Source organism: Manacus vitellinus, unplaced genomic scaffold (genome assembly GCF_001715985.3).
Source record: "Manacus vitellinus isolate BGI_N305 unplaced genomic scaffold, ASM171598v3 scaffold_68_pilon, whole genome shotgun sequence".
In the NCBI taxonomy this organism is placed as follows: domain Eukaryota; kingdom Metazoa; phylum Chordata; class Aves; order Passeriformes; family Pipridae; genus Manacus; species Manacus vitellinus.
In genome coordinates this window covers 9,266-21,681 of record NW_021940744.1, presented here as the reverse complement: position 1 = coordinate 21,681, position 12,416 = coordinate 9,266, and the positions used below count along the sequence as shown (strand labels likewise).

Sequence of the window (12,416 nt, the reverse complement as noted above, 5' to 3'; positions counted from 1 at the left end):
CACAGTCGAGATCGCTAATAAAAGCAGCGGATCTCACTCAGTTTAGCAGCGCCCTTGTGCCAGCAGAGACTGTAAGAAAAGTAGGAGCAGTGGAGAGCGACGCTGGCACTCTGCCAGCGCCACCGTTGCCAGCACTGCTACCTTCTTCTGAGCCTGCGCCGTCAGCAGAGCCAGAAGTTGCTTCTGAGCGCGCGTCGTCTGGAACAGAGCTGCTAGGAGCCTCCGAGCCACTAGATGTCGCTACATCTCCACTGCCTGGAATCACCATGTCGACTGAATTTACGTCATCAAGAGCCGACGCCTCAGAACCAGGAAGTCAAACCATGGAAACCGCAGTTGCTGCCGCCGGAGTTGTCCCTTCAAGCGTTGCCGTAGCAACTGAAGCTACTTCAGCAGTCTGCCGCCTTGGCAGGAACTGCTTTCGTCCTGGTGGGAGCTACCGTTTCGGCAGAAGCCACCATCGTCCCGACGGGGACCGGGGCCACCACCGAACCGAGTATAGCTCCTCAGCCTCCATCAGTTCTGCTGCCGGAGGAGGACGAGAAACTTAATCGTGGTAATGCAAAAGAGTTACTTTCATCATTTCCATCCTCATCAGGCTTGTCTCCTGATGACAAGAGCTTGGACAATGAAAGCGAGAGAGCTATTATGCCTGCAATAAAAGACCTTAAAGACACCTTATTGCTTTGCTTTCAAAAGCTTGAGTCTAAATTAGGAGAGAGACAGCTTGTGCAGCTGAATACAGCCCCCTCTAATGTTTTAACTTTAATTGAGAGTGAACCCTGGAAAGCTTTGGACTGGAAAATTTTAAAAGAAGTTAAAATGATTGTTATGCAGTATAGTTTAAAGAGTGATTATACACGAATGGCATTGTGGTATCTTTTTACTGCTCATTTGTTAACACCATATGATATTCGTATAATTGTATCTATGTTACTTTCCCCTAACCAGCAGCTAGAATTTTTTACCGAATGGAGTGCCCGTTGTGCTACAGTAGCAGCACAGCCTAGGCAGAAAGGACACCCTCTCTTTGGTGTTTCTGCTGACATGCTCATGGGTTTTGGTCAGTACAACAGTGCATATTTGCAAAATCAGTTTCCAAATGAGGTATTAAAAACTAGTCAGGAATTGGCTTATAAGTCATTACTTATGATAAGGGATGCAAAGACAAGACTCCCATGTATTTCAATTAAGCAAGGACCCTCTGAACCGTACGATCAATTTGTAGATCGTTTAAATGAGTCAATAGATTCAGATCCAGACATAGATGATAACATGAAAGCAAAATTCTTAAACATGCTGGCCTACAATAATGCCAATGAAAATACAAAACAGGTTTTGGGTACACTACCTAAGAGTGCTACTACAACCCAGTTTTTAGAAGCTGCTGAAAACATGGTCCAACAAGAGAAAGCAGCCTATTCAGCTGATGCTACAACTGCAGCTATAAAACCCCTTTTGTCTGTAGAGACTGACACTTCTTCAGATTCAGACATAAGTTCTGATGATGATGAAGAAGAAGTTAATACTGGAATTTAGAACAAATCAGCAACATTCCCAGAATTTTTTCAGAATTATTAAATAATAGAATTAGTATAGTGGAGTTTGTTATAGAATAAAGCTGTTATAAGTTTAGAATTATTAGCACAAGAGTATTTAGTAAAGACATTAGCGATTTAAGAATTTTTAACACACTTTTGCACAAAGAAAAGGGGGAAAAGAGAGATATCAGTTTTCCTCTATTGACTTGCAAAAGTGTTTCATATGTTTTCAGTTTTTTGTGCACAGGTGTTCTCTGATTATCTGCACCTAAATGAAACCCTGGAAAGAAGCTGGTTCTTCAAAACAAGGCTGATGTTGTTACTGTTGCAGGTAACAGTGAATTACCAAAAGGGCACAGTATTTAGTCTTATTGAGAGCACAATTTATGAGCACAATTTTTTGATATTTTTAAAGCACATAAGTAAGTTAGGAAGCACATAATTATAGAGGTTTAGAATTCAAGAAAGTGTGTTGTGTGAACTTTAGATTATTCACTATATATTAGTAAAAGAAAGTTTATCTATTTAGTTAAGAAGCTTTAACATCATAAGGTACTAAAGAATTATAACTTTTTAGCTCATAAAACACAGTGATATGGAATTCAAAAGTATGATTGTGTGACTGTTGACAGTGGCCACTGTGAGAGTTTATATGTTTGTATGTGTGTGTGAATGCATGATGATTAATGTGTTTTGATCCAACAAATACACAAACATCTCTAAATAAACACAGAAGACACATAACAAAAATAAATGGAGTTCCATTTCCAGAAGTGTTTTATACTGAATAAAGATTTTTCAAGAATAAATCCTATATTTAGAAAAACACTTTTAAGAAAATTTAAGAGCACAAACCTTGAAGTTATTAAGTTGTTAAGTTTGTTAATGTACTATTATTGTTATATGTAATCATGTTTGTTGATATGTGATTGGTACAACAAGGAGTATTACAGAAATGCAAATCAAATTGTTCAAGAACAAAAAAGGGGATTTGTCGTAAGGCAAAAATTGTGTGAACAATTTTCTTTACATTTCTGTGTGTTTCACCTTAGCATGGCTGGGTGCTGATAGTAAAAAATGCTGCGCCACTACTATGGCTGCAGGCCTTGTGCCAAGATGCCAAGGAGGAGTTTTGGCAGGTGAATAAAGTTTTCTCATCTCCTATGACCACCTGTTGTGGTCCAATTAGCAGGGAACAGCAGAGCATGTTTTCCTTATGTAACCAATGTAGTGTGAACAAGAAGCTGAGCGTCATGAGCACTATATAATCTGTGTTTCTCCTAATAAATCCGACATTTGCCTGATCATATTGATCCTGGAGCAATCTGTCCATACCCTTCCATCGACAGGAAAGTGCCAAGTCTTTGGTCACATGAAAATACAGGTGTACGGCAGATGGGAAAACCATGCTCTCCCTCTTAATAGTGACTGTGGTGAGAAATGGTGAGCTTAAATTACAACAGGAAGATTCAGGTTAGAGGTGTAAAGCTTTCTAATTGACTCTGGGATGGTCATGGAACCTACATTCCTGCTGACCACAGAAAAATGTGTTGGGAAAGGCAGTGGTGGAGCTGGGGCAGATGGACAAGGTGATGCCATCGGGTCTCTTTTAGTCCCTATTTTCCAGTGATAGTTATGCTTTCCCCTTAATGACCTTGAACACACTTTTGCACAACCGGTCTATTGCTGTGTTCCTAATTTTTCCTTTCGCTTTATTTTTGTTTCCTCTCCTCTGTGTATCACCCTTGCCATTGTGCCTCCTGGTGCTGCCGTGGCCAGGCGTCCCTCCCTGCAGCGGCCGTGGGACTGTTCTCGACAGACCTGCGACCGTGAGTGTGCCGAGGGCTGGCAGGGCAGCGACTGCTCCCACCCCGCCTGCCCCGGCCGCTGCAGCGGCCACGGGCCTGAGACAGCGGGACGTGTGTCTGTGACAAGCCTTTCTTGCCCACAGAACTGCAGCGGCCACAGGACCTGTGACACGGCCACAGGGGTGTGCCAGCACCATGAGGAGTTCACGAGCGAGGACTGTGCCGACAAACGATGTCCCGGGGACTGCAGTGGCAATGGGTTCTGTGACACAGGAGAGTGCTACTGCCACAATGGCTTGTTTGGCCTTGACTGCTCCCAGGGTAAGACCTGCCTGTGAGTTATTTCTCCCTTCTTTCTAGCAATTTGAGTTTCCCTCTCCAGCTCCCATACACTTTTAGTTCATCCTGTAGGTAAACCAACCCTGGGGGTCACTGTGTTCCTGGAGTTTCTGCTGCCTGGCTGGCCCTTGTCTTCAAAAATTGCCTCGAAAGCATTGCTGAAATGGGAAAAGATGGAAATGCAACTAAAGGTTGCACTAGCACCAGCCTGTGTGCAGCAGCTGAAGGAGAGAGCAAAATGGGAATGGAGCCTGTAATTAAAGAGGGAGACATTCTGTTTCTTGACGTGCAAATGAGACAGTATAAAATCATGCTTGCCGATGAGGTAGTTGATTTAATAAAACCTGTGAGACAAAGGACACGTAAATCCTTTGAAGTGAGGTCATTGGGAAATTCTCCCTCGTCCTGCTTTGTTACAAGGCGGTAGGATTTGCCTAAGACCTGACCGAGCTGACCTTGAGGGGTGTGTCCAGCAGTTTCTGCTTCATTCTGCAAAACTTACAGCCTCCCTACAACTACAGATTGGTACTCCAGGCTTCAGCACACAGCCTGTTACCCTGGAAGTACCTTTCCTCAGCACATCACTGCTTGATTCTAATCTTTCTCAGCTCCTTATGAAGGAGAAGTAGGTAACAGCCACACACTGAGCAGCAGGTGTTGCTCAGTAAGGCTTTGCAGTGACCTGACTCACAGGTTTGTTCTGCTCTGGATCATCCTTGATCTATCTGTTTAGAGACTCACCTTTTAAATAAAAGATTATTAGCTCAAATTCTTCACTCAAAACAGAGCTCTGTATCAAAACTTCGCTCCTCCTGCCCCTTCCACACTATCCAGAAGTGTTTCCCTGTGGCTCCAGCACTCTTTTCCCCTGTCAGTAGACTGAGATTTGCTACTCAGGGAGCAGCACCTTACTGGCAAGAGGTGGCAAGCAGAAGAGTTTCTCCCAGAGGAGAAACAATTCTGCCAGAGAGCTGTCACCCAGTCAGCCTCTCCCAAAGGGATAGCTGAGTCCAGCCTTGCACCCTCTTCCTCACAGGACGCCTGCAGCTGTTTTACAGGCTGAGATAGTGTTCTCTGTTCTGAGTGAGCAAGGAGTTAATGCATATAGCACAACCCATTTTGTTACTGTTTCTGAGCGCTACACCTCCAGTCCTGCTTAAAAACTCCAAGTCCTAAAGGCAAATGGTTCCCACCTCAGCAGCTGTATCCAAGTGCTCCTCTTGCAGGGATGTCAAACTGCTTGTCTTGTTCTAGTCTGGGTTAGATTTCTGCATCCTGGGATACTTACACTGAGCACTGTTTTTATTTAGATATCATCATTATTATTGTATCCTATTTTTGTGTGTCTCAGTTCATGAAATGACATCTTTTGTTATGTATTACCATGGTAACTGGAATGTCTGAGCATTTAGAAGTTGCTCTCAAGCATGCAACAGTATAATTAATGCCTTGCAGTTCCTTCTGAAGGAGAAATAGAGGACAAGGACATGTTGAATAGCTGAGAGGAAGATACAATCCTCTTCCCAACTATGCTTAGACAAGGAATAAACCACACCATGTGTATTTAGGTTCTTTATTATTTTACTGCAAAGCTGGATTATTCAAATCCAGCTTCTATATCAGAAGAAGAGACAGGATGAAGTCTCATGTTTTGTACAAATTTTTCAATAAAAGCAATGGCATGCATATAAGTGAGGGAGTGTTTGGTGAAAGCTGTGAATGCCACGTCGGAATGAATGCTGCCTTTCAAGTGAGAAGAATCTCCTGATGTTATCTGACCTCGTGTTGCTGACACATGCCTTTTTACAGGCGCTTACTATCTATTTTTCACTATCACTTAGTGCCTTGCTAATGAAATACAGCTGTAGATGGTTTGATCAGCTTAGATGTGCTCACTTGTAATTAAAATCAGGTAAACTTGAGGGTAAACAGATGCTCTACGTTGACTGCTTTCAAGGGCTGCTTCAAGACACTGATGAGCTGTCTGTCTTGTGGCAAAACAGTTAAGGCACTGTTGGTGTTCTGAAATATATTGTAGGCAGCAGGTCTGCCCAGGTCTCCTCCAGGCACCAAGTATAAGCTTCCATCAGTACTCAGTCGGAAAAGTTCAGTTTTCTGCCTCTGCCATGGAGAAGCTGTGTTCCCCAGTTTTGGGGACCGGCTGACATTTTGAAATGGCTGACAGTGATAGGAAAAGAGGGTTTTGGCTTGTCTTTCTCTTCCTAGATGCATTGGAAGGGACAGCTTTATGAGAGAGTTTTTCTTGTGTCAGTGTGACTTTAGAAGCTGTAAAGAGTTGCCCACAAAATTATTGAAGAATTTTGAACTCCTATTCTACCTGTAAGATTCTGGAATCTCTGAAATTCAGCTCTTACAAAAGGGTAGGTGTGCTGTTTCCAAAGACTGAAAAATCCCTTATCAGGCTTGACATTTTCCTCAGGTTGTTTTGTAGATTAGTCCATTAAAAGAAAACTAATTTTAAACAACAGAACCTACAACCTCCACACTGCCATTGTGAGGTTGCTCCTCTGCCCTGTGTAGGTTCTGATTATTTGGAACACCCTTGACTTGTGTTTTCAAGCTGTTCTTGACAGACATAGGGGCTGCAAAACTTCTTTAAAAAGGAAAAAAAAAAATCCACAATGAGTAATGCTGCTCATGTTCTTATGTAACCCCTGGAGTCTAAGAACTGCAACTAAGACAAATACCAGCTGCTTCAAGAGCTACACTGAACTCTGATTCACCACCTAAAATAGCAAAGCCTTGAGGGAGTCAGATAGGTCTGCAGGGTGGGCAGAAAGGGAGGAGCAGCAGATGGCTGACAGTGGAGCAGGGGAAGGGTGAGCCCTGTTCTTGGAGCTGGGAGAGGGCAAGCTGGAAGGACATCCTTGAGTTGGTTCCTATGGAAGGTGAGACAAGTAGCCTGCGAGCTCGTCTTGCAGTAAAAATGGAAAGTTTCATCTAAATGGTAGAACAGACCTGCTTTCTCCCCACCCTGGTTTCTCATGGATGCCTTTCTTGAGGGGATGTAGTGGGAAACCCAGGTGACTGTTTTAGGTGGCCACAGCAGCAAGGCAAAAATGAAGGAAATGTGTACATGGAGTGGTTTGAGTTGGAAGGCACCTTAAAGCTCATCTCATCTCACCCCCTGCTGCGGGCAGGGACACCTTCCACTAGCCCAGGTTTCTCCAAGCCCCGTCCAGCCTGGCCTCGGACTCTTCCAGGGATGGGGCAGCCACAGCTTCTCTGGGCAACCTGTGCCAGGGCCTCCCCACCCTCTGGGTAAAGAATTTCTTCCATAACATGCCATGACAGGTATTGTAGTGGTTTAATTAATCTGGAGATTCCTAATCCTGCACTTTGAAATGCTTTCTCAGGAGTTGATAGCCCAACCAATGTGACAACCAACCAAGTGACAGAGCATACAGCCACTGTCTCTTGGAATAAAGTGGAGACTCCTATAGACAGGTACATGGTGAGATACACCTCAGTTGATGGGGACACCAAGGACATAGAGGTGAGGAGTGACAACAACATGATCACCTTACTGGATCTGAAGCCAGGCATGGAATATGTCATCCACATCTGGGCAGAGAAGGGGCCCCAGAGGAGCAAGAAGGCAAGCACCAGGACTGTGACAGGTGAGCTGTAGAAGCACCAGAGGGAGCTGAGTTTGAAATTCAAACTCCTTCATAATTTTTACTTGTTTTAGGAAAGCTTCTCCTGCTCTGGACATGTTTTCAGTGAGGCAAAAAATTAATGTAATTCTTACTAGTGAGGCTGAACAGGTCTCCAGCTCAGATTAAGACTTTGAGTCCTGTTGTGGACAGACCTTATGGCAAGGGATCGGTTACTATCAGTACAGAGAACAGTGAAATCCAGCCAAAACTAAAACCTCATAACCAATTGGAATGTGTAGTTCATGCCTTGCCTTTAAAATGCCATAAATAATTTCCAAGCTTTTCTTTGGGTGACTGTTGTGGCCTTTCCCAACAGAACAGGGGGCTCACACATTTTGCACATATAATCAGAGTGTTTGTTAAAATGGAAAACCAGATTTATTTGGATCATGGCATAAATTAAGAATTATGGAGGGTATCAAATCTCCCAAAGAGTGGATTTGGTCGCTGTCCTAGTCTCCATTGGAAGGGTGCTTGCAGCAGCATCTGCAGCTGGGTTGGGAAACTCCCTGAACCGCTGTCTTGATCAATTTGTCCAATCCAGCCAGCTGTGTGTGGCTGTGTATACAGGAGCAGGTTCCACTGGCTGTTTACCAACGTCTTCTCTATGTACAATCTGCACTTCTACACCAAAATTACCTAGGGAAGTGCTTGGGATGCTCCACTCAGGATGTTAACTAACACATTTAAACATATAGATTGGACTAGACACAACAGGAGCTGCCTCAGGGAATTTGTAGGACTGTTTGAAGTCCAATATGAGGGAATCAGTCAATCCCTTACTTCAACCAGTCCATGTTCTCACTGGTACAGGTGACTGGCTGGGAAGCTCCTGGACCACCAGGGAGTTAAGGAGTTAAAAGCACTGCACACGAGGAGCAGCACAGCCCATACCCAGCTGCAGTGCAATTAGAACTAAAGAACAAACTTGATTTTCATATCACACAAGAAAATCATTTGCTTAATTTTTTCTTGCCACAGGTGAGCATCTCATACTGCTAAGGAGCTGAGCTGTGATTATTCAAATTCCCAGCTCCCACCTTGTGCCACTCTGGGGTGGCACAAACAAGCCTCAGTATCTTTCATGAAAATGAAAAGTACTGTGTTTTTGTCTCACAAAAGAGGTGAGATTAGTACACACAGGTGGAAAATCACAACTTTTACCATAGCTAATGTGTAGTAAATCACTGTGCAGCTAAGCTGGTGTGTGGTAAATTACCGTGTGGCTGCCAGATGGTTGTGCATTTGTGCCCTGGAGCTTAGAGCCTCCAGCAGAATAAGAAATGCTGCTCCAATAATTTGAGAGGCATCTGCAAGTCCTTTATTGGTCAGGCTGCCAAGATATATTTAGCAGTTCAGCAAAGGAAAAAAAAGCCAAACAGAAATGATATTCTGTGTAAGGTTGTGGGGCTGTAGGGCTGCCCTCAAAGGGCCACATTCCTGCAGGCTGTGTTGGGATAAGAACTTAATGCTCCTGCAATCTAGTAATGTGTTTCCATCTGTGAACAGGGCAAGGGAATGATTGTAATAGTGGGAGGAGATTGAAAGTGAAATGATCTTGTTTCAGGAGAGCTGCATTTCACAGATTGTGAGCAGGTGATTTGTTATTTTTTGGGTTAATTTCCAGAACAATGCAGGCAAGAGGTGGTGATCTTCAGGAAGCAAAAGACAGTAACAACATATTCTGCCTGGGCTCTCTCTCTGCCCAGGCAGGGTTGGCTGTGCTTTTGTTGATCCCCAGCAAAGAGCTCTGCTCTTCTAGCTGGGAGGAGGAGACCTAGACCCCAGCTGAAATACCTCATAATTGGGCACCTCCCAACTTGGTAAGAAAGAAAGGGTGAGAAGTGGAAGAAGTCAGCAGGCCCCTTGAGAGGAAGGAGTAAGAGTAGCCTCCCTGGGACACTCGTGTTCTTCACTCCCAACAGAAACCAGCAGCCCAGCTCACCCAGTGCAGGGCAGAGGGATGACTGACCGTGCCAATGCACTGACATGCAGATGTGGTTACCAGTGTGCCAGGAGTGGCAGGACATGGAAGCAGTTAGCTTGTTTTATCTTCCTTGCACTGTATCCAGCAGAAAAAAATGATTTGGCTCCATGAATGGTGATATCCAATGGTGACTTGCTTAAGTACTCATTATTTACAGTGCATGATCAAAACACAGTTTATAGCTAAAGATAAAACTTTAAGATCTACCAGTTTGGGCTGGAGAAAAAAAACGAGCAAGCTTTTGGATACACAGGCCCTTTTTAGGTCTTTAGACATAGAATCACTTCTCAAAGCTCATTTGTTTTCCCAAATGTATTTGATAGTCTAATAAAACACACTACCTCTGTCTATAAAACCTGTGTTTTCTGTGTCTTTGGGCCACTGAGATTACCACAGCACTGTACTAAAACTTCTAATAATTGTGACTTTTGCTTGCAGAAATCAACAACCCAACTGAACTGTTGTCTGACCAAGTGACAGAAGACACAATTACTGTTTCCTGGAACAAAGTCCAGGCTTCAATAGACAGATACAGACTGAGCTACACCTTGGCTAATGGGGACACAGAGGAGACAGAGGTGGAGAAAGACAAGAACGTCACTCCCTTGGCAGGACTGGAGCCAGGCACGGAGTACATCATTTACATCTGGGCAGAGAAGGGAGAACAACAGAGCAAGAGGGTCAGCACTGAGGCTGTGACAGGTAAGTGGACAGTAGGTTTTGTTGAGTGTAAGCTCAGAGATCAGAGATCAGGCACTGTTAGGCTTAGTCCATCCTGGACAGTGTAGTTCACCACCACACTATGATCTCCTCTCTGCTTTTTCATGACCTCTGAGCTTTGATCTTCTCTCCCCCAAAACAGGGAGCTCAAGCATATCTGTGAAAGGGCTTCCAGGTCTCTCCAAACATCTATGTTATCTCTACACAGCAATTCTACTTCTCAAAACAGAGGATAAACAGCATCAGGCATAATATATGGGGTTTCCCACACTACTACTATTCTGCAGGCCTCGGCATTCCCAGCTGTAAGGTCACTTGAGTGAATGTACCATCTTGCTCACTGTTCTGCTTTTAACCCGTCCCTCCCAACAGAAGGACCCTGCTCTCTTGGTATTTTGTTTCATGAGCTCTCTTTGCATTGCTGGGTATTGAAGATGCATGGTTGTAACCCCACTTAAATTATTAAATGTAATAATTTAAATACCTGCCTATAGGCTCCTATAACAGACACTAATGCTATAGGTGATTCTAGAAGAGGCAGATGTTGTAATACAAGAGTGATGACAGCTGATGGTCCTTATTTCACTAGTCCTTCATCAAAAGCATGCGGTGCTTCATGTGCTGCTACCAAGCCCAACAATAACAGAAGTTTAACAACCAAAGTGAAACCATTTCAGAATCAGAGACAGTTAAAAATAATGGCCTGCCCTTTGATTCGTGACCTTAGGCTGGTCCTAGGAGGCTGCCAAGCAGGCTTACATCTGTCCTGTTCGGTCAGCCATAAGGATTGTGGTAAACTGGGAACATTCAGGGTCACTCTGTATCCATTGACCTTGTTAATGTACTTATTTGTAGTTTATGAATCCAGCTGGTCCAAGATAGATGGGTTGAAGCTTGGATTTAGGGCAAGATGCCAAAGAGTTCACCAGTGCTTACGGAGGTTGAGGGCAGCTGATGGGGACAAATGGAGATCTCTTGAGGTCAAAAGGCCAAACCTATCTGGAACTAGAAATGCAAGGAGTGTTTCATCAATTTCAAATGGATTTTTTTTTGAACTGGCACAAAAACAGAGGCACCTGGAAATTTCTCATGAAGTGAAACTGTTGGGAGAGGGAATGCATTTAGCACTAGTAGGGATATTTTTGAAGTATCTTCAGAAAAAATTACACCTCTGCTAAAATAATACAACTTCTGAGGAAAAAAGAATACATTTTCTCACTCAAGGTGCTGGCTGATTATTCCTAAGCATTAAAACCGGCTGTGGCAGGGAGCTGCTCTGCAGGGACCTCCTGCTCCCATGGGAACTGCCGGCCGGACTTTAAGGGCAGTGCTGTGAGACTACAGCCTCTGAGGCTGCCTTTCCCATCCGGGGCTTCTCGGGATGGAATTCGTTCCTTTTAGCTCCCTCTCCTGTCCAGCGGGAGGTACACAGGTAGTCAGCTGCTCTGAGAACATTTCTGGGCTGTTTTACTTAAAGCAATTGTTTAGTGCTCTCCCAAATGAAGTCCGAGTTCGTCAGGTAATGGACTAATGCTTAACTTCTCAGCCGAGTGAAAGGTGGTCTCAGGTTGTAATGAATAGCCAGCATTATAAACACCATGGTGTGTGAAATACAGTGTTACTGTCCCTGTTCCTATACTTGGTGTTTTGATTTCTTCTTCTCTGCCTTTTTTATCTGCTTCAAGCAGTAACCTTATGCACGAGGAGTGCAGCATTTCCTGGGAGGAGCCACCCTGCTCCACTCCTCATTTAAATAAGACAGACAAAAGTTGGCCTTGGCTTTCTCCATGACCTTTTCACAACTGTATTATTTCACTGATGCATTATAATTGTTGGTGTGTTTATGCTTGCAGCACTCTTCAAGGCCTGGGAGGCTTTATTGCCTGGTTTATATAGAGAAGAACTGAATTGACAGACAAAAACATGACCATAGTCCTCCAGGGAGGCTTATGGAAGAGCAGGGAATTGAAATTAATTATTCAGTTATAGTTTAAAATAAACTCAGGTGTAGTTCAGTGTTGGAGCACCCATCCCTGGAGGCCAGCAGTGCCCACCAGGGACCTTTGCTCTAAAACTTCCAAAGTCAGACAAGCTCTTCCTGCCCATGGAGTGCCCAGGCTGGCCCACCAACTGCACCAGAAAGCCAAACCTTGCAGGCTTTCTTTACCAGGGATAAGGGCTGTTGTTTACTTTTTACAGCCCGGCGCTCAAACTGCGATTTCTCCTAGGCAAAATTCCAGACGAACCAAGATTCCTCTTGGACAAAATGTGCCAGCAGAGAAAGCTCTTGCTGCCTGTGGAGTGCCCAGGCTGGCCCACCAACTGCACCACAAAGCCAAAG

At 44.2% G+C, this 12,416-nt stretch overlaps 1 protein-coding gene across 1 annotated transcript in view; it reads left to right on the top strand.

Annotated features, from left to right (window-relative positions):
* LOC103764008 (tenascin-N-like) overlaps positions 1–10,179 on the top strand; it is a 13,312-nt gene extending 3,133 nt beyond the window's left edge. The window contains exons 2-5 of the mRNA XM_029964022.1: positions 3,321–3,370; positions 3,493–3,670; positions 7,066–7,329; positions 9,794–10,179. Of these exons, the coding sequence (XP_029819882.1) occupies positions 3,321–3,370; positions 3,493–3,670; positions 7,066–7,329; positions 9,794–10,143 (842 nt within the window). The 3' untranslated portion in view covers positions 10,144–10,179. The remainder of the gene's footprint in view (positions 1–3,320; positions 3,371–3,492; positions 3,671–7,065; positions 7,330–9,793) is intronic.
* The last annotated feature ends 2,237 nt before the right edge of the window (positions 10,180–12,416 follow it).